Source organism: Podarcis erhardii, assembly GCF_964252035.2.
Source record: "Podarcis erhardii genome assembly, chromosome: 11".
Lineage (NCBI taxonomy): Eukaryota > Metazoa > Chordata > Lepidosauria > Squamata > Lacertidae > Podarcis > Podarcis erhardii.
In genome coordinates this window covers 18938631-18966082 of record NC_138501.1, presented here as the reverse complement: position 1 = coordinate 18966082, position 27452 = coordinate 18938631, and the positions used below count along the sequence as shown (strand labels likewise).

Genomic DNA, 27452 nt, shown 5'->3' with positions numbered 1-27452 from the left:
ATGTACACTTCATTTTAGTAAAACTACATGGCCTTGTTGTTTCTAGTCTCCAACAGCCTAGGAGATGACTTTTCAAAGACACTGGACTAACTTCAAAGTTATAACCAAATGTATACAGCTAGACAGTGCTTAAATTCAATAATAATAATAATAATAATAATAATAATAATAATAATAATAATAATAGGTGGTGGTGGTGTTCTTCCACTCTATACAGGAGCCCAGATAATGCCATTATGAAAAGACAATAAATTCACTGACAAGCAGTTGTGACTGCTACCTGTGGGTCAGGGTTGGGGGAAGAATGAAGGCAGCAAACAAGGTCCACCCTTTCCTAAAAACTAATCAGCTGACTCAAAATAATCTGCTACTTGTAGACACCGGATGCCCAGATAATCAGGTGTGTCATAAACAATGAGAATGAAACATCACACCAAGTATAAAATAATTAGCTTGAAGGTAGGTAGAGGACCTAGTTTACTCCAGCACCAAACTCGTGATACTTAAAAAAACACAGAACACTGACCTAAGGTTTATCTGGATGCTGAGACTGACTGTTGTCATCTTGCTTGTAAGATAACTGGGAACTTTGCCCTTTTAAAGGAGGAACTGCAATCCTCCGCCCTTCCAATAATTATTGCACTCATATGTTTGACTGACACAAGACAGGAAATGTGAAAAGCCAAACAAACAGCAGCCTTTGCTGTTTGCACAGAATATATATTTTTAGCCTAATTACAGATTCCTAATTTTATTACTGAATGTGTAGAGAAGTTTACTCTATGCTCAAACTATAGCTATGCAAAACTAAAGCACAGCCCTTTAGGACGCTGGGCAATTCTAGAGCAGACTAGAAAGTTGTTTTCAAAACAGTTCCTGGTCATTGGATTTTTCTGTAATATTTCTTACTGCACATTACCTTTGGTACCGAAGTGTTCACTGAGCCAACTTTGACAGTGCTAAAGCTTATGTATCCCAATACTAAACAAACCAGTAAATCCAAGGAAAAAAACAGAATACATGAGGGTCAAGGGGCCCTTAGAATGGCATGGGCTGTGGTACAGAAATACAAAAAGAATCTAAGTCTATGGAAATACTGACTTGAAATAATATTTGACTTGCCAAAGGTGTTGCTACCTAACCAAATTATATTCAGCAGCATTCAAATTTGCACTGCAATGATAAAAACATATAAGCTTGAACGAGCCTTATTTTCTTGCAAACGACAACATAGGAGATGTTGAAAGAAAAACTACATCTTTGAATAATAGCACCCTTCTAACAATGGCATCTGTTTTGCCTGTGATAAAGGGGACATTATCAGTACAAGCCAGAACTGTACATAAACCAACAGTTCACTACAATGAAATACATGGGCACCTCAGAAACGTAGATACGGTGTTGAAAAGAAATACAGGTGAAACCCGGAAAATTAGAATATCATGGAAAAGTTCATTTATTTCAGTAATTCAACTTAAAAGGTGAAACTAATATATGAGATAGACTCATGACATGCAAAGCAAGATATGTCAAGCCTTTATTTGTTATAACTGTGATGATCATGGCGTACAGCTGATGAAAACCCCAAATTAACAATCTCAGAAAATTAGAATATTAAATGAAATCAGCAAAACAAGGACTGCAAATAGAGCAATATTGGACCTCTGAGAAGTAGAAGCATGCATATGTACTCAGTACTTGGTTTGGGCCCCTTTTGCATCAATTACTGCCTCAGTGCGGTGTGGCATGGATGCTATCAGCCTGTGGCACTGCTGAGGTGTTATGGAAGACCAGGATGCTTCAATAGCAGCCTTTAGCTCTTCTGCATTGCTCGGTTTCATGTCTCTCATCTGTCTCTTGGCAATGCCCCATAGATTCTCTATGGGGTTCAGGTTAGGCGAGTTTGCTGGCCAATCAAGCACAGTAATCCCATGGGCACTGAACTAGGTTTTGGTACTTTTGGCAGTGTGGCAGGTGCCAAAGTCCTGCTGGAAAATGAAGTCAGCATCCCTATAAAGCTTGTCTGTGGAAGGAAGCATGAAGTGCTCCAGAATCTCCTGGTAGACGGCTGTGTTGACCCTGGACTTAATGAAGCACAGTGGACCAACACCAGCTGATGACATGGCTCCCCAAATCTCTTTTCTGATGAGAGCAGCTTTTGCATCTTATTTGGAAACCAAGGACCCAGAGTCTGGAGGAAGAACGGGGAGGCACACAATGCCAGATGCTTGAAGTCCAGTGTGAAGTTTCCACAGTCTGTGTTGATTTGGGGAGCCTATCTCATATATTCACCTTTTATATATGAGTTTCACCTTTTAAGCTGAATTACTGAAATAAATGAACTTTTCCACGATATTCTAATTTTCCGAGTTTCACCTGTATTTCCATTTTCCATTCTCCATATTACCCTTTCTGAGAAAAATTCAGGTTGCAAGGTAAGTTGCTATTTTGAATATTAGTGCTGCAAAAATATTCTAGACCAGTTGGGTACTCAAGAGTACGCAGTACCAGCAACTCTTTTGTTGTTGTGAAAAAGTGCAACACACATACTGTTACAACTTCATGGTGAGTACCAGCACCTATTTTTCTAGAAGAAGAAAAAGCACTGTCCTAGATTAATCTAGCTTAAGAATAATTGTGCTTGTTAATTCCTAAATATAATACTTTTGCTTCTAGGAGACTCATGTCTGCTATGAAGAAACTCCACTAATGTATTCTGGTGCTGGGAATTTTGAGAGATCTCAAGCACAAAGATAACAAATACCATATTTTTCTATGTATATGACACCTATTTTTTTAAACGCAAACTTAAGATATCAATATTTTAAATTAGGGTTGCCAAAACCACGAATGACACTGTAACTTACAAGCAGATGGAAAGGTAAAGGTAAAGGACCCCTGGATGGTTAAGTCCAGTCAAAGGTGACTATGGGGTTGCGGCGCTCATCTTGCTTTCAGGCTGTGAGAGCTGGCGTTTCTCCACAGACAGATTTCTGCGTCACGTAGCCAGCATGACTAAACTGCTACTGGCGCAATAGAACACCGTGACAGAAACCAGAGCGCATGGAAACACCATTTACCTTCCCACCACAGCGGTACCTACTTATCTACTTGCACTGGTGTGCTTTCAAACTGCTAGGTTGACAGGAGCTGGGACAGAGCTGGGACAGGAGTGTGGGACATCCTGTCGTGGGAATCCGAACTGCAGATATTCCGACTGGCAAGCCCAAGATGCCCAGTGGTTTAGACTACCATCCATGTATAAGACGGCCCCCAATTTTTTACTAAAAAAAAATAATAGCAAAAAACATTGTCTTATACACAGGAAAATGTGGTATATTCACACTGCTCTTAACTGACCGCAAAGCAAAAGTCATCACCGTCTTCAGAGAATGCTAGTATAACAGAAATCTAAAAAGGGGCAGACTTTGATAATCAGAGCATTCACCTCTATTCTCCAACCTATTAAGCTGGAAAAGAAATGGAACACTACAGGGTAGGGTAGGACAAAGTGTTTGCATGCAAAGTAGGGATGAGGCATTTTCTGGAGTGCTTAACCTTTCTTAATTACTTTTATAAAACTCTCCAAATGATCCCCCCCCCATTTCCTAGGAACTACATGTGGGAGCCCCATGCCCTTTTCTTGGTGGTGAACAGAAGGAGTGAATTTTTGTCCCAGGTGAGAAATAGGGATGGAGTAAGTCTGATATTGCTGTGCAGTAAATGTCTCCCAGTTTGATGTTTCTTGGCATCAACTGGTAGAATACAGCAGCAGCAGCAGCAGCAGCAGCAACAACAACAACAACTGGGGACTGCAGAGAGCAGGTTGCAGAGGAAAAGCAGCAGGCTCTCTGCAAAAGCCTCACTGCCTTTGCTTTATATGTCACAAGCAAAGGTAGGGCCCCAAATTCCTACATTTGCTGCCAAATGCCTAGTTCTGCTTGTACACAAAAAAATTCTGCTATGCTCTATGAAAAAATTCACATAGCCACTGGTGGAGGAACAGGGGGAGGGGGGAGCGCACTGCCCCCGGGAAGGGGGGTACCATCGCGGCCACCCCCCAGACACGCACCACACACACCCCACCACGCTGGGCGGCGTGCCACGCCCCTGAGACACATGCCACGCCCCTGCCTGCTCTCCGTCCCCGGTGCTGGAGCATGCAGCTTCGCCACTGCACATAGCACATTTGTAATCACCCTCCCCTTTATATGCCTCTCTCAGAAATATAGCATTCACTGTTTTGCTTATTCTACCAATAGTATTTTTGACCTTTCAAGCAGCTCAGGATGCATTCTTCAAGTTTCAGCTTTTAAAAGTCAACTTTACCACAATCGCCTCCCAGGACACAGCTTACCTAATGGCAATCTACACATTCATTCCTGTACAGCAGTTGAGAGCTGACTGCTTACGGCTTTGGCAGAATTTGAACTAAAGAGGGAAAACATAGAAGGACTATCTGTTTGACGTGCTTTTCAAGAGCAGTATTCTGGAGCATACTTGAGCATTCAAGTGTATAATCAAGTGTACTTGAAGTCTAGTGTCTCACTACAAGTGTTAACTATGCAAGAGCTACTGGCTTTCTGCACATCAGATCAAGACTAAAAATACAGCATGCCAGATTCTTGGCATTGTGCAGGATTGATGGTGCAGTGCGGATTCTCTTTTTATGAAATAAGTGGTGGCAAAACTGCAGCCTATTGGTTACTGCGCATCTCTAGGAGAAGCCCATAGAGACAGTGCCTAGGAAGTGTCAGTCTGCCATGCTAATGATGGTCTGCTGGTGCAGATTCCAAACTTGTAGTGCAAGTTTAACTCATTTATAGTATCAGCTAAAAGAGAACAGGAAACTCAGGGCCTGGGTTGTTAATCTGTAACCCATGTACTCTGACAGATAATAGGCAATAGCTCATGCTGTTCACAACACAATCCTGTATTTCTATACTTACAAAAGGCAACATTTAAATTATTTGAACTTAAACTAGATTTATACCTTAAGTAAAGCTGTGCCCAACTAGCCACAGCAATTATATTTTCACCATGCTACAGGGCAGGATTCCAGCGTTGCAATCACACTAGTATGGAAAACGTTAACGTAAAATATGAACTGGTAGCTCTTCAGTTTTTGAAAGGTCTATATGCCAATAACATCATAAAGGTAAAGGGTAAAGAGACCCCTAACCATTAGGTCCAGTCGTGGCCGACTCTGGGGTTGCGGTGCTCATCTCGCTTTATTGGCCGAGGGAGCCGGCATACAGTTTCCGGGTCATGTGGCCAGCATGACTAAGCTGCTTCTGGCGAACCAGAGCAGTGCACGGAAACGGCATTTACCTTCCCGCCAGAGCGGTACCTATTTATCTACTTGCACTTTGACGTGCTTTCGAACTGCTAGGTTGGCAGGAGCAGGGACTGAACAACGGGAGCTCACCCTGTCGCGGAGATGCGAACCACCGACCTTCCGATCAGCAAGTCCTAGGCTCTGTGGTTTAACCCACAGCACCACCCGTGTCCCAATAACATCATAAAAAGCAGCAATATAAGAATTTTGAATGTTCAAATCCTATGGCTATGTACCATATTTCTAAGTAAACATACACAAGATTGTAATGTTGGAGCCTTACAGTGCAATCGTATGCAAGCATATTTAGGAATAAGTCCCACTAAGTTCAGACTTACTCACAGCTAAGTTCACAAAGGATTGCAGTCTAATACTATCAATGAATGAATGCACAGAATACTTAATATTTCTTGTACACAATCAGAATAGGCAACAATTTATATCAAAGTGGAGGCTATTTAGCAATCATGAAATCCATCATTATTTCTAGTAAGAAGAAAAACTAAGTAGCGTATATCACTGTAGCATCATAAAAATTCATGTTTTAGAAGTCCTTTGTGTCCTAAATCATTAAGCATATCCTAATGTTGTCTCTCTCACGCTGCTCATTACAAAGGCAAATCTATGCATTAATGATATAATATTCTGCATTAAATATGTTTGGATGCAGGAAAAGTGGCAAAAAAGCTGCTTTATTGCTTTAGTTCCTCAATCAACACAGGGATACAAAATGTATGCATATGAAATGTTAAGAAAAGATTCTCTGAATAGAGGAAGTTGAAAAATTTGATTTGCAAAACTCACCATGCTCCTCCTGATATAGTCAATGGCTTTCTTTGTATCCATCCCTGACCAGTTGTTAAGCATGTAGCATATACAAGCAGCACAGTACACAAATCTCATGTCATTTTCACTTCCTTCCAGGACTGCACAAAAACTAAAACATATAGAAGTTATGCAACAGTTACTACTCTGTTCAACTGAATCTCAATCTGGGTTTGTTTGGGGGGTTTTAGAACAAAAGATAATTTACTTCAAACTGTCAGTTTCTATGGGAAAATGATCTAATTACCTGCTGAAAGCAGAACCCTGTCAAGTGATTACAAGACCTCTTTCAGTCATTTACTACAAAGCCAGCATACACACACTAGCTAGTGAAAGTACCATTTTGACCAGCCAGCATACCCACCACTCACCTGAGTAGCAGGGACTAAACTGAATTATTCTGTGCCATGTCCCATTAGCAAGGCCTTCTGCTTCCTAGAGCAAGGGTTATAAAACTTTCTTCCCCCAAGGTTGTTGAAAATTATGGAGGTCCGCCAGTCACAAAATGGTGACAGATAGAGGCAGGGTTTGGCATAATCAGCAGGAATTCTGCATTTGTAATTCCAGCTTTTCATGAAAGCTCGTGATTTCTACACCCCCTCCCCACAAATATTAAGACAACCAGGTGGCATCTGCTTTCTAGAAGTTATGGAAACTAGCATATTGCTGAGCTACTAAATGGAGAAGTATTAAAACAAGCAAGATCAAATTATGGTTGTTTTGCTGCTTTGGTTGCAGCCATACCCAAGATTCAGGAGTCACTTTTTCCATCTATATAAAGTCTGCAGTCTATGAAAGGAGCCAGTCTCAGCAATGGAGGGAGGAATGCTCAGTTTGAAAGGCAAGCCAAAGAGATCAAAGTCATGTCTGTGGGTACACTGGAACAAGGAAAAGGGCTCTAGACCAGACTGGAACAGCAGTAAAAGCATTTGAGCGTCCATGAGGGTCTATTAAGAGGTTCTGGAGATCAGCAGGAATTACCATATATACTCGAGTATAAGCCATTTTTTTCAGCACATTTTTTAATGCTGAAAAAGCCCCCCTCAGCTTATACTCGAGTGAGGGTCCTTTCAGGCTGCTCCTTCCTCCTCCTCTGCCTTTGCTATTCTGTGGTAAAATTAGGTGCCTCGGCTTATATTCGGGTCGGCTTATACTCGAGTATATACAGTACACCTTTAATGAGTTGCTGTGATAGGAGAACTGAGGACATTCAGCAAACTATATGGCACAGTACTCTTCCCTACCTAAATCTGCAAAAGTCTCTTGACTTCCTGACTTCTCTAAATGCTGTTTTTGGTAGCCTAGAGCCCTTTGACCAGTTGCCGGCAATATAGGGAACAGACAACAAGTTACTGGCGTTTAAAGACTAGGCTCTGAAACCCCCAGTGAAAGAACACCATTAAATGCAAGAATGCAGGCTTCCTATCTGTGCTATGTGAAATGAAGAAGGGGACATCTCTGCTTGCTAGAATACCCTAGTCTCAGTTTGCTTTCCCTGGCAAGAAGAGACCTCAAAGTATGTAAGCTTCCTCTTGCTTACTGTGCTCAAGCCCTCACTTTCCTCACGCTGGATTCAGTCTCGCCAGTTCCTCCTTTACTGTACTGTGCATTATGTATTTGGATCCAGTTTTCCCTTTCTAAAAATATTTAACACCTGGCAACACAGAATTCACTGTACCTCCCGTCGTCCAGCTGGAGAGCTCTTAGTCCTGCCAAGCAGGCTTCTTTATTTACTCGGCTCAAGTCATCGCCAAGAATAACTAAGCAGGAAAGGCCAGTGTAAGTCATTGCTATGTGCCCGCTATCATAGGGATGAGCAATACCGGGACCCTGAAACACAAGAAAATGCAGTTATTATTAGAGTTTATAGTTCTCAACGGATGACAAAATAAGCATTTGTTTTAGCAGAAAACAGAGATTGTTTTCCTGAAGTTTCTTTGGGCAGGAGCATTGTTCTAGGCACATTTTGCCTAGAACTCCATTAGCACAAACAGTTTCTGAGCTCAGGGTGCAGTACTGATCCTAAAATTCAGATTTAAACTGCAGAGTGGAAGGAAAGGAGGACCTTTTTCTGCCTCCCCACTTCTAGCTATTCTCTGAAGAAGACCCTCTTAAGAATATTAGAGGGGAGGTTGGCAGGGGAAGGACTAGCCCATGTGAAAAATCATTTTTAGCTTTGTATTCCTGTTATTTAAAAAAAGCGCACCTGGACATTCTGTTGCTGCGTCCATAACCTAGGTTTAAGGTGCCATTTAACTCCTCGCTTTCATATCTCAGTTTCTAACACTGGGTAGGAGAAACATCAGGAGAATTGCCTGAATGGCTATATATAAATGCCCACCTCTGCATGACCCACACATAGCAGCAGCTATGCAAATAGCAGGAAGTGTGACAGTTATTTTAAGACCAGGGTACATTTCCAGCACCAGAAGAATTTTGCACAGATTTCTACGAACTGATGGCGGCTTCCAGTGTGCCAGTTTAGTCCTGTATGGCAGATCTCAACTACTGTACTAGGATAGATGACCAAACTAGACTTTCCTTTGCAAATATTCCTGAAACGTTCAGTCTAGAAAGACAAACAGCTTGAGAAATAAATAAAATATTTTAACAAGCTGGTCCTGCAGAAAGGACTTCACAATACCTTTCAGTATTTTCTGGGATTTACATTAGAGATTCCAGGTTACAAAATTCTGGCACCATGTAAAAGGATACAATGAGTTATCACCACACATCTAATATCACTTTCAATAAATTTAGAAATATGATCACACCATATAAATAGTGACAACCTAAAAAATAATCACACAATTTATGGGAATTTCAGGGTTGCCATGTGTCCTCTTTTTCCAGGACATGTTCTCTTTTTCAGGAGGTAAATTTTGAGACAAATTGCATTTATTGGCTTGTAAGGCCATCATAGTATCCTCTTTTTTGCTCTTCCAAATATGGCAACCCTATTTTAAAAAGAGGCCCCTCAAGCCCAGGTGGCTTACATTCTAGATGTGCATTCTCCCTCATTTCCATGAAAACTTATGGAAATATGGATATGATGTAAGTCTGATGTGTTATGCAGCATTTAGAAAGTCTTGTCATTTTTAAAGAAGGACTTCACACCTCTCACAACTGTAAAGAAAAGCCCACACGTGTTGGTTTGCCTGCCCATCATGCTAAGTCTATCTTAAGGGCATCTATTTTTGTGTCTTCCTCACAAGAACCACACTGATGCTGTCCTGATAACAGCAAGACAGAAATGTTAGGAATGGAATTTCTGTCCATGCAGCCAGCCTGCCAGCACACTGACACTGCAGACTTATTTGACTCCTCTGAACTTGCATTCCGTGTATTTGATTTGTGTTCCCTTTCTAACCCACTTTCAATCCTCAGGCTGTTCATACTTCAAGGACCCCACTTCTCACGCCTGCCACAAACTACATGAGACAACCACGTTATAAAAATGAAGGTTTCCTATGAAGAATATCCTCATTTGGAATACAACATTCAAATGTGTGTTCAGGCAATGCTGCAGTAATCTGAGGATTTGCTGCATTTTTCCGTGTATAACACACCCCCATGTATAAGACTCTTTTTTGGGACTTAAAATTGAGAAAATGGGGGGAGATTGCCCACAGTTATTGAGCTGGGGGGGGGCAGATTGCACAGTACTGGAAGGGGGAGTTTTGCCAAAAATCGCTCACCCACAACAGCCAATTGCACGCACATAGACGAAGCCACTAATCGTCTCCACGCTCGCCAAAAGCAAGCACCAAAACAGCCAATAGCCAGCAGACCTTGGCAGACCCACCAATCACCCGCAAAAATGGCACTGACAATCTCCTGCTTGCGGCAGACACCAATCACCCATCCCACCTCTCCATTATCTGTGTATAAGAAGCCCCCAATTTTTAGCATCATTTTAAAATAAAATAACCTCGTCTTATACACGGAAAACTATGGTAAGTCATGAATTAACACCTTTTGTCTGCACATGTCCAGGCTATGGAATGACGGAAAGAGAGTGAGCAAGATTCGCATCTGATAAAGACCCGAAGGAGTTGCAAATGGCCATGATTTGTGCAAAGTTAAAAGCAAGATAAACCTGAATAAAATCAGAACTACTTTTAAAAGTAGTGTTCTGTGGGCACATCTTGAAAGACCTGTGGTTCCAAAATAAAGAACTGAACCGAGCACGTACTCCAGAAAGCACTGCTGCTGAGCAGATGCTGTTGGTTTTAACAGACCTCAAGTAGGATATGAGCAGAGGTTGCACAGCTTCACTGCTTAGTCGATTCTGTGAAAAGTGAACAGAGTACCCTATGTTCACATCAACTTGAAATTCTTGGGTCACAAAGGTTCACAGAACAACCAAACCATTACATTATCAAGTCGCAGGCTTCCACACATCCTACCTGCCCACTTACATTCAATGTAGTTACTTTAGTAACTTACGGTGCAATCCTAACTTCACTTATCTGGGAGCAAACCTTATTCAATTCAATGTGACTTGCTTCTGAGTAGTCAATTTCCCTATTTCTATTTTTATTGGTTTTAAAAGCATAAAGCACTTTAAAAAGTTGTGCATCCATTTCTAGCTTTCATTAAAATATGGCTTCGATAATAAGAGCACTGTTCTGCCTCACAGAAATGTTTTCAATTTACGAGCAGAATTTACAAAAATAGAGTGCTATTTTTACTTTAAAAAATGCTCACCTCAGAGCCTTATTTCATGATCATGTAAATATTTGTTAAAAAGCTGCAAAGGAAAGAACTGTATTTTTTTTCATGTAGTATTCACTAACCTTGGACGGATTGAATGGCATTCCCAGATACGAAGAACCACGGAATCCACAGCGATGCATGTTTGACCCTTTGTAGGAAACAAAACAACCCTAGTTTAACTTTGTGCATTCATTTTCAAATTACTAGCTATTTGTTTTAAACAATTCTACTGAAATTTAAAGTCTTTCTCTGGCTCATGATTAATGCCAAATCATATTCCCTAGCTCAGACTGCTATCCTGCAAACGTAACTTGGAGTAACTCCTATTGAACTCTGTGAACCCACTTACTTTTGAGTAAAGGCGCTGGCAACTGTTCTGTCCCCAAAGGCCACATGCAGCTCTGCATTTACAACCATTTTTCACAGAAGGCCAATGGGAGTGGTTAGTTTTTCCACCCTGCAACATACTCATCATTTTCTGAGTTCTACAAACACTCCATCCTACGTAGTTGATGTAGAAATGGTCAGCCAGACATTTTCAGTCTATCCCCTCCTCAGACTGACCTTCCAGGAAAATATAGCTGCTGTTCTGGGATCTAGCCTAACACGCTTGCAGAGATAAGAGCTGTAATAAGCAATTGCTAAATAAAAACAAGCTTTATTTTACAAATTGTTAGGAGTCATTCTGCAAAGAAACAGGAAAGATTACTGTAAATTTAAGAACTGTTTCTGTGAGTTCTGGGTGTGAGTTCTGGGCTGATTAGATACAGCTAGTGATGAGTACAAAAGGAGGAGAAGTTGCAGTTTGAATTTGTCTGCAAAAGAGAACACCCACATGCTTTGTGTTTGTAAATAAAACTCTTGCTTGAGGATTTTACACCTGTCTCATGGTTCTGTCGTCTGCTGCCAGGAAGATACAGCTCCAACACAAATGTCATACAACTATATAAACTTTGAGCCAAAGTAAGGCATATAGAACCATACAAAAACAAATTTATTACAGCAATTATATTAAAGAGTTCATGTACCAATTGTTTGTCTTATGTATATTCTCTGTCTAAAAACTGAAAGAAAAAGAAAATTCATGCAAAAGTACCAGTCAGATCCCCCAAGAGGGGTCTCCAAGGATCACAAGCATACAAAGCATTCATCCTGCACAAAGAAGTCTGTTTAAAGAGGGGGGGGGGTTTCCATCTGAGATATACTAAATCATGAAGGTCCTCCTACATATTAATTTTTAATGTCACTCCAGTATTTATGGTGGTTTGTATCCAATGCACCCTTCCATTCACGGAAGACTCTTTGATTTAGGGGAGGCTAACAAAAGTGGGAAGGGGGCAAAGCAGTGACTGCAGACAGTCAGGTTGTGTATCCATAGCAGTGACCAGAGGAGGAATGAGCTCTGGGAGGAGCAGAGAGAGAAGAAAACACCATCTGCAGCAGCACAACTGGATGCCTCCGTCTGCTCCAACTGCAACAAAACATCTCTCTCCCATATTGGCCCCAAAAGCCACAGTAAATGTATAATGGCATAAGTTAAACCCATGAAATGTCCTCCACAAAGGCAAATATTTATAGAGAATTTACAGATGATTTTTCTCTTCTTTATAACCTGACATACCAAAATGCCATGAAATACAGTGGGCTGTGACATTTCCCAGCAAAGCTAAACCTATATGTGAAAAGAATGCAGCTGTGAATTGATAACCTGGGACGACTGTAAGTGACTCAATTTTATTTTGAGTACTGAAATTAATGGGCCCAACTTAGTCATTACAGTGGGTCTCCTCTGAGTAAAACTTGGTCGATTGCCACCCTTGGTTTTGCTCTTGTATTTCAATTCAGAAAATACAGTAGTGCCCCGCAAGACGAATGCCTCGCAAGACAAAAAACTCGCTAGACGAAAGGTTTTTTTGCCCGCGATTTGCCTCGCAAGACAAATTCCCCTATGGGCTTGCTTCGCAAAACGAAAACGTCTCGCGACTTTGTTTCCTTTGTGTAAAAACCGTTAAAACCAAGGGTGCTTAGCTTGAGCAGCTGCAGTTGCGACTTGACTTCGAGGAGCAACTGTTAGCGCGTGGTTTGGTAGCCTTTTCTCAGACTTTGCTCACTTTTGAAGATTTTCCAAAACTTTTCCAGAACTTTTCCAGAACTTCTCTTTCATCCATTTGGTAAGTTAAACTTTTAAAACTTTTTTGGGGGGTTTTGGATTTTGGGTTGGGGTGTTTGGGATTCAAGGACTTGGTGTTGGGAAGGGGTTTGCGATAATCTGGGGGCTTGTGGGCCTTTTTTGGGAATTTTTATGATTTTCTGTGACCACTGGGCCAGGTTGATTTTTTTTGAAAAATTTTCTGAGTTTGAATTTCTGAGTGCTGGCCATGTTGTTATTTTTTGAAATTTTTTTTTGTCTGGGTGGGGAAGCAGTTGGGGAGGGGTTTGCAGCAGTTGGGGAGGGGCTGGGGGAGCAGTTGGGGAGGGGTTTGCAATTTCTGTGTTGTGGGTGGGTTGGTGCGTGTCTGTGGGAGCAGTTGAGGTTTTTGAAGACATTGGTGATTTTTGAAGCTTTTCCTAAACTTATTTTGCAGCCATTTGAGGTTTCTGAGGACGTCGGTGGTTGATTGTTGAAGCTTTTCCAGAACTTCTCTTTCATCCATTTGGTAAGCTAAACTTTTAAAACTTTTTTGGGGGTTTTTGGATTTTGGATTTGGGGTTGGGGTGCTTGGGATTCAAGGCCTTGGTTCTGGGTTTTAATTTCTGTGTGGTGGGTGGCTGGCTGCTTTTGTATTTTTTGGGTTTGAAGCACATCACTGATTTTTTTTTCTGTTTCTGAGTTTACGAAGGTAGGAGCTGTGCTGCCATGGGACCCAAGAAGACTGCTGCTGCGGTGGCCGGCGAGAGGAAGAAGGAGAAGGTGACGCTGGAAATGAAGAAGGAGATCATCTGGAAGCACGACGGCGGAATGTGTGTGACGGACATCGCCAGGGAGTACGGCAGGAACCCATCGACCATCGGGACCATCCTGAAGATGAGGGAGAAGATCCTGGCGACTGATGCAGCCAAGGGAGTCACCAGGATCGTGAAGAACCGCCCAGCTGTCCTGGAGGAGGTCGAGAAGTTGCTGCTCATCTGGATAGAAGAGAAGCAGCGTGCAGGGGACACAGTGTCTGAGGCCGTCATTTGTGAGAAGGCCAAGGCCTTGCACGCTGACCTCATCCGGGAACAGCCAGGAACCTCAGCCGAGCCAGAAGTCTTCAAGGCTAGCAGAGGTTGGTTTGACCGGTTCAAGACAAGATCTGGCATCCACAGTGTGGTCAGGCATGGAGAGGCTGCCAGTTCTGATGTTCCTGCGGCTGAAGACTTTGCAGCGGAGTTCCTGGAGGTTGTGACGACGGAGGGCTACGTTCTGCAGGCAGAGGCTGCGCAGGAGCAGGCCTCACTGGAAGAGGAGGAAGCAACTGAGGAACGGCTGTCCTCCGAAAGACTGAGGGACATTTGCCAGAAGTGGAAGGAGGTGCAGACTTTTGCAGATCTACACCACCATGAGAAGCACGTGGCACATGACGCTGGGAACTTTTATGATACGAGGGTCATGTCGTCTTTCAGGGAGCTGCTGAAAAGGCGGATAAAGCAGCCGACTATGGACAGGTTCTTGACCAAGAAGCAAAGAGTGGAAGAGGAGCCTTCTTCGAGTGGTCCCCCAGAGTCTTAGAAAATGTACTGTACACTTTGTTGATTTTTAAATGTTTTTCTGTCATGTTTATAAAGTTAATTTATTTTCCCTTCAATTTTTGAACTGCTCTTTACAGTATGTGTGACTTTAAAGAGCAGTTAATAAACTGTTGTTGTACCAAATTTGGCTTTGTTTGGACTTTTTTTGACCATAGGAACGCATTAATTGATTTTCAATGCATTCCTATGGGATTTCGTGCTTCGCAAGACGAAAAATTCGCTAGACGACAAAAATTGCGGAACGAATTAATTTCGTCTTGTGGGGCACCACTGTACACTAAATTAGTGTACAGAAGAAGCTTCAGAACATGGTTCTAGCTATTAACTGGCAGGTTTTCATTTCAGTGCCTATCTTCATTGTGTTTTGCAGAAAGCTGCTCTGAAAGAAGAGCCAAATCTATTTTCAGCTCAAAGAGCTTTTCTTGAATCTTTCACTAACATCTCATTACCCATCCCAAGAGAATGTGGATCATAGTCAAGAGTTTGTTTTGGTTTTTTAAATACCTTCATTAGCTTTGTTACTTTTAAGTTTCCTTTTGCAAGATGACCTTAAAGGTCCCATAAGCCTTCAATTCTTAAGTCAAGCACTCCAGAAATTAACAACCATGGAGAACGCCACACAGAATTGGAGATTAACAGACAAACCATGATCACTATTCATTGAGTAGGAGTTAATCCAACGGTTTCAAAACAACAAGAGCAGCTGTTCTGAATCAATTATTATAGATGAGGTCTTATGGTAATTAGTCAAGAAGACTGTCTAAGGCTAATATTGAAGCTCCAAAATTTAAAAACAGGTTTTGGGAGATGTTAAGAAAATAAGAAGTATTTTAGTTTCAGTGGGGATGTTTCATGTGAGTGCATATCTATTAATATGTCAATACTATTGATATGTGCCACATAAAACTACATCTTCAAAAACCATGTTACTGAATTTTTAAGGATGGGGGGAGGACAGTTTCATAATCATTTAATATTTTTAATCAGCTACAGTTAAAGATTAAATGTTAAGAGAAGTCAGAGAAATCACAACTGGCCGTACTATGACAAAAAAATCAAGAAGCTGTTGTCAGCAAGTAAGAGTCTCTTGCAGCATCTTAAAATCTAGGAAACCTATTAAAGTATAAACTTATGCTGTAATAAATTTGAGAGTCTTAAAGGTGTCACAAAACTTTAACTGTAGCTTGCCCCTTGTTTTTACTGCAACAGACTAGCACAGCAACCCCTCTGGAAGATGTCACAGGAAGGATTTAATACTTCAGTTATGGAATGGCACCATCTAGTGGTTGTTCTGCATATAAATGGTACTACTACTACTGAAAACAATGGAAGCTTTAACAACAACAACAACAACAACAAAGATGTAACACACTCCAATGAGTTATACTAATCATTACTCTAAGGAAACAAAACCGGAGCCTTGTGGCACCTTAAAGAGAAAAAATATGTTTGTTAAGCTGTTGCAAGCCTCATTTTTGTGCATGCTATTAACAGACGCACAATCCCTCTGGAATTATTCTAAAGACAGCTGAAATCAGAGGTAATGGGAGGAAGTCTTATTATGTAGAGAATATATCCCCACCACCACACAACTATGCAGTAAGTTCATGCAGTAAGTTCCAAAGACCCGTTCAGTCCAACATTCTGTTCCCACAGTGGCCAAACAGATGCCTAAGGGAAACCCGCAAGGAGGACAAGAGCAACTCGTGATCCCCAGAAACTTGCATTCAGAGATATGCTGAAAACAGTAAACTGCCATCATGATTAGTAACTAGATAGCCTTATCTTGCATGTGTTGGCTTTTGGTGATCAGAGATAGAGTGGCACGAGGATACTGATTTTATACGTATATTTCTTTTTTAAATGTTTCTAATATCTTACCACACACCAGCAGCCTTAGTGATTTCAAGATGTGGAACTAAGGAGGAAGGGGTATATACTACCAGTACTGCTCTCTTTTTCTGAAAGCCTGCCTCCTAGATGGCGCAGAGAGCACAAGAGTACAAGTCCACTGACCTCCAACAAGTAGGAAAACAGTGCATTACTGTATTGACATCTGACTCAGTTCTATCAATTAGCTTGAGTTTCCCTGTTATTCTCCCATTGTTCTCTTATAGTAGTGGTGGGTTTGGCTTAACATTCATTAATGTAATAATAGTTCTGGCAAGTTATATTAGTTGCATATTTCTTGTACTGCTAAGCTAATAAGTCTTACAAGGAAATTCAGTACAATTAAGAAGGAACAAAGCCATTGACCCATCTAAGCACATTTAAGCAGCTTTATAAAAAACTATCATGAACATGTATTGTCATGATTAGACAAAATACCTTCTGAATGTTTCTAACTTAACAATATATTAAGAATTTCAACGTATCCTTCTAGAACCCATCAAAGCAACATTATTATTTTTTTAAAGCAGAGGGTTCCCTGCTTGAAAGTTTAACCTACTTTGCTTAATACAACTGCATCTATAACTCACTATAGCTCTTTGACAGGCTTCACTGCACAGTTCTGTGACCTGGCTAAGAGCATCTACATTTTAGTACTGCTAAGCACTTTCAATTGTTACAAGTAAGATGGTCACTGCTCAGCATCTCTATGAACAAGGGTTTGCTCTCTATTATCAAAAGCTAAAAGCAGCACAAAAGAGTGTAATGAAATGTCAGTAAGAGAAAAGCTAAAAATTCACTCACTGTCTTCTGTGGGAAGGACCTGCAGGGAATAAATCCATTCTATTATATCTTCTTTGTTCACCACATCTAAGGAATCCAACATATCCAGACCGGAGAGTGCAAAAAAAGCAATTGTCAACCTGCGAGGAAAGAAAAGCAGGATATTACTACCTGCCATCGATATAAAATGGTTTGTAAGCATGAGAAGTCGTACTTCTAAGCCACAAAGAAGTACCTGTGTTATGTGTCAGCTCCAGCACGAACTGAAAACAGACATGAGTGCTGCAACCTGACAACATGCTGCAGGGAGCTGGCTTACATGTAACTCTGCAGGCAGAAAGCCACGCTGCTGTCAAGCTTCACTAACCAACTCCACCTGGAGTGAAGGAGTGAAAAACCGATACCAACCAGTCTCTCCGACTGATGAAGCAGACCACACATAAATGTAGAATAACAACATGTTCAAGAAGCTGTAAAATGACTGGCTCATTAGCATCAAAATCAGGAAAGAAAAATGTCTTCAGCACCGAGAGCCATGGAAGAAAAATGCAATCTGACAGGTAACAAACACAAATCAGACACATTTTGGTGCTAGAAATTACACAGATAAAAAGGTAGTGCAGGTGTCCCTACAAGGTGGCTCCATACAGTTGCGTGTGAACAATGCAAACCGTAGACCATCTTAACTGTGAGCCCTGCAAGACCTGCATTGCGGGCCTATTCCCACCTGGCCTGGGACAGTAATGCAATGACTGATTCCAGCTACAAAAACTGTTACTATTGAAAGTGATGCAGACCATCTTGTTTTGAGTCCAGAAAAACATGATGATCATGATGCCTAAAACTATCAGGATGCAGTGCTGTTTAAGGACTTGGGTTGGGATGAAGATTTAATTTTGGAGCCCTGTTATTATTGTTGTTACTAGGATAATATTTTTGCATTTTATGCTTAGACCTTATTCTGAATCGTAAGGAGACTGATTTTGTTGCATACAATCAACTTGCAACTTGAATGATCACAGCTTTATGTTTGGCTGGCCAACTGCAATTGCACAAATTAAACACACACAAGGTGGAGAGCTTAGATGCAGAAAGAGCTATTAAGCTCTCATACTTGGTTACCAGGTTCTGGGAAGCTCCAGCAAGAGAGCCTGGTAAGCAAGGAGGAGAGCTTAAAAGCGATTTCCGCAGCAAGAAAACTTGGCATGGAAAGAGCTTTAAAGCTCGCAGAAAGCACCTCCAGAGCCTTTGGAAAGGTAGAGGTGGACATAGGTACAGTTCTGGGGTTGTTCTTACTATATGTGATTTTGGCTTTACACACAATCCCTAAAACCACAGCACAAGTTGTGAGTCAACTGTATTTCTTAATGATTTGTAAATTCAACATTTAAACCACTTAGAACAAGGGTGGGAACCTTTTGAACCCAAGGGCCACTATCCAGGGGACACATAAAAGTGATAGGCAGGTCCAGAGGCAAAAGTGGACAAAGAAAGGACGTAGCTTATGTTTGTACAGTAGGTTACATTCCAGCATCACAAATGTCAGAGGCGTTTATGCACACACTCATGAAACATTGGTGGGTAAGAGTATGGCATGCCAAGAGCCAGCCGAAGAGGCCTGAATGGCTGCATTGGAACCTAGGTCTCAGGTTCTTGACATGATGTAGAAATTTTTTTTTATTGTTTTAAAGAAATCATTGGTTTTTATCCATCCTGAGATAAAACAATAAATAGTAATTTTAAAACACAGAGCTGCTCACTACTGGTACAGTAAAAAAATCATAAATACCCGAGAAAACAACTAGGTTTCAACTTTGCAATAGAACAAGGGGAAAGTTGATGCTTGGTGCACCTCCAAAAGGAGGACATTCCATAATTGACTTTATCTTTAATTCTCAAACGTCTTTTGTTTTATTAGTATACCTGTCTGACACAGTTCCACACAAACTACTTTAAGAGTACAGTATATTTCTTTCAAAATTGCTGCCCAGTGTACGCAACAACAGCAGCAAGAATTCTTTTGGCGAAGTATTGGAAGACTAAAGAACTACCTACTCTGGAAGAATGGCAGACCAAGGTGACTGAATTTATGGGACTGGCAGAGATGACCGGCAGAATCCGTGACCAGAGGAGAGAGACAGTGGAAGAGGACTGGAAAAAATTTAAAATTTACCTTAAAAATTGTTGTAAAATTACGGAATGTTAAGATGTCAAGGGATTGGATACAAAGAATTACAGCTATAAAAATTGAAATTTATAAAAAAAATTTTTAAAGATAATTAAATATAAAAAGGGATGAAGAATTGCTAAAAAATTTTAAAATAAGGATGCAGTGAAGGGGAGGTTTGGGGAAGTCGTGTTATGTTTGTTTGTTTTTTGTTTATGTTGTAAAACCAATAAAAATTATTTAAAAAAAAAAAAAACAAAATTGCTGCCCAGAACATATTGTCAGATTTTTGCCAAGTAAGCCAAAATTAAATCTAATAAAACACCCAGGAAGTTCACCTAGTAATTTCCTAGTACAATGAGTAGTGGACAGTGCGGATGGGTCTCCATTGCCAATCTGTCTTCCCAACATTGTGCATAGCAGTGAATGGGAAGGAAGGGAAGGGGAAGGGGAAGGGGAAGGGGAAGGGGAAGGGGAAGGGGAAGGGGAAGGGGAAGGGGAAGGGGAAAGGCAGTGGGAGTTTGGCACATGTGCAGCAGCTGAGCCAATGTGATGCTCCCACTACTGCACACCATGCTGTGTCCAATGTGTGGTGTTGGAAAAGCAATGCAGCTTCACCCGCACCACCTGCTACTGAGTTTGACAATACCCCTACAGAGGTGCTGCAGTACATCAGAGCTTTCCAAAATGTGTGTTGCAACACACTAGTGCATCAGCTGCAGTGTGTAGGTGTGTCGCACAAATACTCCCCATGCTCCTCCCAGGGCTGAAAAGGGGATAGTTCAACCAAGCAAAGGTTTGCTAGTAAAACTGAATTACTGTATCGCAAAATGATGCACGTCTAAAAAGTGTCACCAACTTGAAAAGTTTGGAAAGCTCTGCAGCACACTCTTGGATTCACGTGACATCAGTTTTCTCCACAAACAGAGATGTCATCTAATTACATTTTGGTGGCACATAATAAGTTACCAGACACAGACCAGTAGCAATTCAAGTTATTAATGATTTGGTCAGACAAGAGTCCTTATAATTAAGCATAATGTACACTTTGCTTTGCAGTCTTGGTTAAAATGCTTTTATTCACCTCTATCTGGGTTCTGCAACAACCTCCAGGTCTGCTACACCCATTGTTACTTGTAACCTGTTTTGCTTTTCACAGATCACAGACTACTAACTAATCACACTGCTTGCAGCATTATTGAGAGCCATGGTATAATTAAGTGCACAGATTACCTGCATAGCTATTAGAACAGGTTCTTTAATAGGTGGCTCCATATACTGGAGAACATATTCAAGGAAAAAATGCCGCTGCCCTGAGGAAGATGCTCCTAAATCTAATATTCAGTGGGTCAGCATTCCCCAATCATTGGTAGAAAAGCTGCAACATAGAAAGTAAACATTTTTTCTCCTTGCTCTTTCATAGTACAGTCATACCTCGGAAGTCAAACAGAATCCGTTCCGGAAGTCCATTCGACTTCAAAACATTCAGGAACCAAGGTGTGGCTTCCGATTGGCTGCAGGAAGCGCCTGCAGCCAATCGGAAGCCACGACAGACATTCAGGTTCCAAAGAACATTCGTAAACCGGAATAACAACCTCCGGGTTTGCGACGTTCGGGAGCCAAAACATTTGTCTTGCAAGGCGTTCGACTTCTGAGGTACGACTGTACCGTTTACAAAAATATTAAGTGAGGGGTCTTATTCCCATTAGCTAACTAAACAAATTCCTCCTGTTAGAAAATAATTTCTACTTAAGTAATTGATTTCTTTTAAACTGACCAGTTGGGAGAAAATGAACTATTTCCTAAATGGTGATTTCATTCCTAAACAGAAATTACGTTTCAAACTGAATTTGCTTCTTGCTGACCAAATTCAATGTCCTCTTTTTTTCTAAGGGGTTTTATTTCTCCTCCAGCTCTTTGAGCTTTTTCATACATCATAAAGATGACTTTAATATTCAAGTTCTAAACTCTTAGCAGCTCTCTGCAAGGTTTGCTTTGCTCTCCAGCAAACTACCCAACTGGGGATTTCTACAGATTGCAGACCAGAATGAGAACCACTCATAAAAGATTCTTCTAAATAAATTATAAAATATTTTTCTCACCACAGCTCTTGTCACTTCTAGAAATTTTTCCAGCAAATTGTTTCCCCTCCTTCCAAATTTCCAGACCTTCGTGTTCCAAGAGCAATTCTGAAGCAGTTTCCAATCCTATGGATGTTTACTCAAAAGCAAATATCACTGCTTTCAATAGGGCTTGATCCCAAGTGTGCATAAGACTACACTTATATAAGTTCAACAGTCTTACAGTAGGATAATAGCCCTTCTATTTAAATAGGGTTGAGGTTTTTTTTGTTTCTAACACTTCAAAAAAACTGTCCCAGGGTGACTGAGTTTCTTAGACGTAAACATGATGTTAAATATGTTCAGCATATAATCTAAGTCACATTCTGAGGGTACAAGGAGTGGGACTGTGGCATGCAGTATCTGTAGGCCCTGTTGGAATTTATAGGCCTGCCTACCAGACTGCTTTACCAAAGCAACACTCAAGGTAGGGCATAAAGTAAAAATCTGGTTGGTCATCGTTGCTGTAAGAAAATGAGTTGAGTTCAAGAGAATAACTGAAGAAAAGAACCATTGCTCATATATAAAAGCAACCAAGGAAAGTAGCTAAAGTGCTCTTTTTACTTGCCGTAACCTTATTGGTGAATAGATTCTGGCAGGGAGCCGTGTTGGTCTGACGCAGTCAAAATAATAATAAAAAAAAGTCCAGTGGCACCTTAGAGACCAACTAAGTTTGTTCTGGGTATAAGCTTTCGTGTGCATGCACATGAAAGCTTATACCCAGAACAAACTTAGTTGGTCTCTAAGGTGCTACTGGACAATTTTTTTACTTATTGGTTAAGCAGGAGTAGTTGTAGCTGCCAGCATCTCCTCCAGCACCAACTAGACCACTGGTTCCCAAAGCGGGTGGTACCACCCCCTGAGCGGGGAACAAGAAGACTATCAGAATTTTAAAAGCTTTGATGAACTGGATCAAGTTCATCAGTTTTGTTCAGTTAAAACTATTTAGCTTAATTCGATTTTGAATACTGTAATTGTTACTATTTTGAATTTTACCGTGTTATTACTTTCCCTAGTAGGTTGTGCAAACCACGATTCTGAATAATGCTTTTTATAGAGTAGGGGGCATTGGGGAACCAAGTTTATGGAACCAAGAGAGCAGTGACCAAAAAAAGTTTGGAAACAATTAAACTGAAAGTTGGGTCAGGAAGCAGTAATAGAGAAGATAGAAGAGGAAGAAACTGAAAAGATTCTGGTGAAGCCAATAAAGTAAAGTATTTGCTTTTGTGCTGTACTAAAATTATTTCTCTTTGCATAAAGGAGGTGTTGCTCCCAACTGAGACCAAGGCTCTGAAAGAGCGTTCAACTTGTATTCCAAAACAAGTTGTATTGTATAAAGGAGCGCTCCACTTGTATTCCAAAACAAGCTCAACTTGTACTCCAAAACAAGTTGAGCTGCGATAATCATCTTAGCTGGCACATCTGGGAACAAGTTTCTCCTTTTCACATTCCTTCTGTACCTCCTTCCTGTTTTTCATCTTACAAGAAAGCAGAACAGAAACAGACCTCACCATGTCATGTTCAGCCAACACTTGTTAAGCCTCAGCACCAAAGACGGTTTTCAGCCACTAGGTTTAAGCACATGAATTTAGTGGACTTTAAAGAGAAAGGACACGGCGTTCCTCACCTCTTCACCATTGCTCTTATCTGAAAAGCTAGGATAGAGTCAGTTTATATTTTTATGCTGTGAACCACCCTGAGATCTTTGGATGAAGGGCAGTATAGAAAATCAATGAATGAATACATGCATACATACCGGTACATAACAAACTCTACCTTTTACCAATTGGGTTGAAGCTTAACATGAGCAAGAGTACCCAAAGAGCATACACAGAGTTCCCCTCCGTTTTGAGCTATACCACAACCAACACGGATTGGGGGGGGTCTAGAGTTGGACGGGGTTAGGGAAGCAGAAAATCAAATTTCGAAATGAAACCTTGGGCAAGTCCAGAGGTCCGGGGGCTGCCGCCACCGTTGCGCTCCCTGACACTGTGGGGAAAACCTCCGAGGGCTATTCTAGGCGAGAATGAACGTGAGGAAGAGACCCGACACGGGATGCCCAGCCGCCGGAGGCAGGCGCTTCTCCTTCTCCCACCCCCGCGAGGGCTACCTGCTGGTCTCCAGGGACGAATAGCGCTCGGGCAGGATCTGCAGGCAGCGCTGGAAGAACCGCACGTGCCGCTCCTTCAGGAAATCCAGCCGCTCTCCGTCCCCGAAGCCCCCGTCCTCCTCCGACGCCGCCGCCATGTTGGCCAACCGCTCCCTAACCCCGCGCGCGCGCGCCCGCGCAGCGTCGGTCACCGCCGGCAGCTGCAGGAGGGTCACGTGGGGCGGCGGAGGCGCGGCGCTAATTGGGGGCGGTGGAAGCAGCTCCGGAGGGAGGAGGGAGCGCGAGCGCGCCCCGCGTGCGGCTCCAAGGGGCGGGGCCAGCCGGCATGGGAGCCAATCAGAGGCGAGCTCAGAAAACTTGCCGTCGTTTAAATAGGAAGCGCGTCGATGGGTTGGGGAGCATTGACGTGAGAATTCCACGTTTTCTTGTATAGGCGCTTGAACGTTACTAGTCTTCCAAAATAAACGCCTTTTAAAAAGAAGAAAATGTTGGTGCTGGAGTGGTAAAAAACAAAACAAAACAAAACAAAAACCCTTACCTGCATACAGAGCTGCTCCACACAATGGCAACAGCCATAGCTGTCAACTGACAGATTTGAAAATAAGGGACCAGCAGCCTCGAAAATAAGGGATCAGCAGCCCAAATAAGGGATTTTGGCTTAGCTTATACAGAAATCCGCCACTTATGGAGCCATGCTGCTTTGGCTGCCACTGACTGTGTTTTGCAGGGGGTTGGACTAGATGCTCCTAAGGGTCTACAACTCCCACCAAAGAAGAGTGGCAAACAAAACTCATGAACGACGTCGAGATGGCAAAGCTTACAGGTAGAATTAGAAACCAGGAAGAGACCTCTTTAACAAAGAATGGGGAAAGTTTATAATTTAGTTGAAAAGCTATTGTAAAGAGTTACATACATTGGTAGTTACAGATAGGTAGCCGTGTTGGTCTGCCATAGTCAAAACAAAACAAATTCCTTCCAGTAGCACCTTAAAGACCAACTAAGTCAGTTCTTGGTATGAGCTTTCGTGTGCATGCACACTTCTTCAGATACACATTGGTAGGATTGACAGAAAACTTGTAGTAAAAATTTGAACTATGGATGGACAAATGATTTATAAAAATAGAGTTAGGAAAGGAATGCAGAGGGGGAAATAACTACATTAAGATGTCGCACTGGTTGGAGGACATGCTAAGCAGCACGTCAGGGCTGCCGTCGTCCTGGTGCGAGGAGTTCCATCGGCCCTTCCCCGCCTGAGAGGGTGGAGGGAGACTCGCCCACGCCGCCCGTGAGCCTGGCATGAGGTGGTTGCAGCACCATCGCGGCCACTGAAGCGCCACCCTTCTGCATCCCTCCCCACCCCCACTCTTCCTCCTCCCTCAGGCCGTCTCCTCAGCTGCTGCTGCTGCCACTGCTGCCTCTGGCTTCCCCTGGCAGCGCGGCGGAAGTCTTGCAAGAGAGGGGCTGCCCGCCCGCCCGCTGCCACCCATCTCTTCACGATGTGCCCAAGGGGGGGAAAGGGAGAGACAGAGATGCGGCAGCTCGTGCACGTGCTCTCTCTCGCAGCGGAGGACCCCGAGCTGCTGCTTCCCTCCCAAGCTGGGCGAGCATGAAACCCGGGAAACTTAAGGGACATCATCAATCCGGGACAGCAGCAGGAAACAGCACTGGGATAAGGGAGTTTCCCGCCAAATAATGGACGGTTGACAGCTATGGCAACAGCTGTAATGCCATGCTTTTTAATACTCATTTTATTCCATCGCTGCAGTGACAATCATGGCTCAAACCCAACATCCAGATTAGCTTTCTGAGCAGAAATGATCTTCTTTGAAGGATTCCCTCAATTTTTTTAATTTTTTTTATTTAACTGCAAGATTTACTGCACAATGTGAGGGTGTCCACGGCTAAAAAGACTGCAAAGTAGTCACAACAGCAGCATTTTACAGTTTGTAAGTTGATGAGAAAGGCCGTCCTTCCAGTCAGGCTTACAATATAAAAAGACAACACAAAAGAAAAGTGGATGTGGTGGGAGGAGGAAACAAGCAAGCCCGGCTTCAAGTTCTTAGTTACAAGTTGTTTTAATAACCACCTTAAATGGAAAAGTGCTGACAGGAGGCACCAAAAGTTGCTGGTATCTCAGCTGCACTGATACAGTGGCCATGCATTCCTTCTGTTCTCTCCTTTGCTGCAGCCAGATAAGAGTAGCAGCTGCCATGTGACAGTTGATGGAGGGAGGAGTCTGGTGCCTTAAGGACATAAGGGTGCTGTTGAATCAGGTCAAAGGCCCATCTAGTCCTGCATCTTTTCACAGTGGCCAGCCAGATGCCTCTGACGCCACAGGCAGGACCTGAATGCAACAGTGCTTTTCCCACTCATGATTCCCAGCAACTGGTATTCAGAGGTACTCTTAGCTTATATCCTGCCCTTGTTCCCTAAGGAGCCCAAGGGCCCACCCTCCATTAATTTCTCTATAAACTTATTTTAAAGCCATCCAAGTAGGTGGCCATCACTATTTCTTGTGGGAGTAAATGCCATAGTCTTAACTGTATGTTGGGTCCCCATCCTGAGCCTTCCAACATTTAACTTCATTAAATAACTCCCAAGTTTTATGAGAAAGGGAGAAAAACTTTCTATTTATTTTCTCAACATCAGGCATAATTGTTTATCCCTCCACCATACACGTACCCAAATTTCACTAACTTAAAAAACCCCAGATGTTGTTTCCTTATTGCAGAGTTGCTCTAGGCCCTTTTATCATTTTGGCTGTCCTTTTCAGAACCTTTTCCAGTTCTAAAATATTCTTTCTATTAAATAAATAAATAAATAAATAAATAAATAAATAAATAAATAAATAAATAAATAAATAAATAAAGTTAGTTTGCTGGCTTGCCATCTGACTGGGTTCCCCCAGCCACTCTGGGTGGCTCCCAACAAAAAGTAGTAAAACACAACACAGCATCACATACTAAAAACTTCCCTGAACAGGGCTGCCTTCAGATGTCTTTTAAAAGGTGTGGTGACCAGAACTGAGTTGTTGCACCATAGATTTATATAACTGCATGATGATATTGCCAGTTTTATTTTAAATTCCTTTCCTAATAATTTCAAGCATGGAATCTGCCTTCTTCATAGCTGTCGCATACTGGGTTGACGTTTTAATCGAGCTTTCCACTTTGACCCAACCGTCTCATTCCAGGTCAGTCATTGCCGGTTCAGACCGCATGAGTGTATATGTGAATGTAATTATTATTCTTTGCTCGAATGTGCATCAATTTATACTTACTTCCGATGAACTGCATTTGCAATTTTACAGCCCATTCACTCAATTTGGAGATATCCTTTTAGAGTTGCCCTTTCTTTTAATTTCCTTGAACAATCTGATTATTAGCAGCAAACCTGGATAGGTGTTTGCCTGACAACCATGTACAACATCTGGGGTTCCATGTTGACAGGAAGTCAATACATAAATGTAAGATAATAAGTAAAATAGTATGGGACAAATTTGACTTATCAACTCAATAACCCAGCAAAAAAGAATTTATAATGTAATTAAATTTATTATAAAACAATGCATTCATTTATAGTCACATGCCTAGAACTAAATTGCTAAATACAGATTCAAGGGGGAAAATAAGAAAATTCAAATAAAGTAAGAAACAGTGCATTTTTACACATTTTACTAGTAATTTTTGGTGCAATATACATAAGGATGTTAAATAAAAGATAAAATATACATGACATAGAATGCAAATTTACATATATTCATACCCTATA

General features: G+C 41.8%; 2 protein-coding genes across 4 annotated transcripts in view; one reads left to right on the top strand and one right to left on the bottom strand.

Moving 5' to 3' along the window:
• The window catches only part of PGGT1B (protein geranylgeranyltransferase type I subunit beta), a 31880-nt gene extending 8029 nt beyond the window's left edge, over positions 1 to 23851 (bottom strand). For 2 of the 3 annotated variants that reach the window (XM_081880547.1, XM_081880548.1), the window contains exons 1-5: positions 23682 to 23851; positions 17306 to 17424; positions 10963 to 11030; positions 7842 to 7993; positions 6143 to 6275 (exon numbers count right to left, since the gene is read on the bottom strand). In XM_081880547.1, coding sequence (XP_081736673.1) covers positions 6143 to 6275; positions 7842 to 7993; positions 10963 to 11030; positions 17306 to 17424; positions 23682 to 23818 — 609 coding nt within the window. In that variant the 5' untranslated portion in view covers positions 23819 to 23851. The remainder of the gene's footprint in view (positions 1 to 6142; positions 6276 to 7841; positions 7994 to 10962; positions 11031 to 17305; positions 17425 to 23681) is intronic. The other variant, XM_081880546.1, reaches the window with a different exon arrangement.
• Positions 13574 to 15037, top strand: LOC309352303 (putative CENPB DNA-binding domain-containing protein 1; the record flags this gene model as incomplete). The annotated part of the gene is made up of 3 exons (XM_081880664.1): positions 13574 to 14222; positions 14298 to 14571; positions 14982 to 15037. The coding sequence occupies exons 1-3, from the start codon at positions 13740 to 13742 to the stop codon at positions 15035 to 15037; spliced, it is 813 nt and encodes a 270-aa protein (XP_081736790.1). The 5' UTR covers positions 13574 to 13739.
• Positions 23852 to 27452: the final 3601 nt, after the last annotated feature.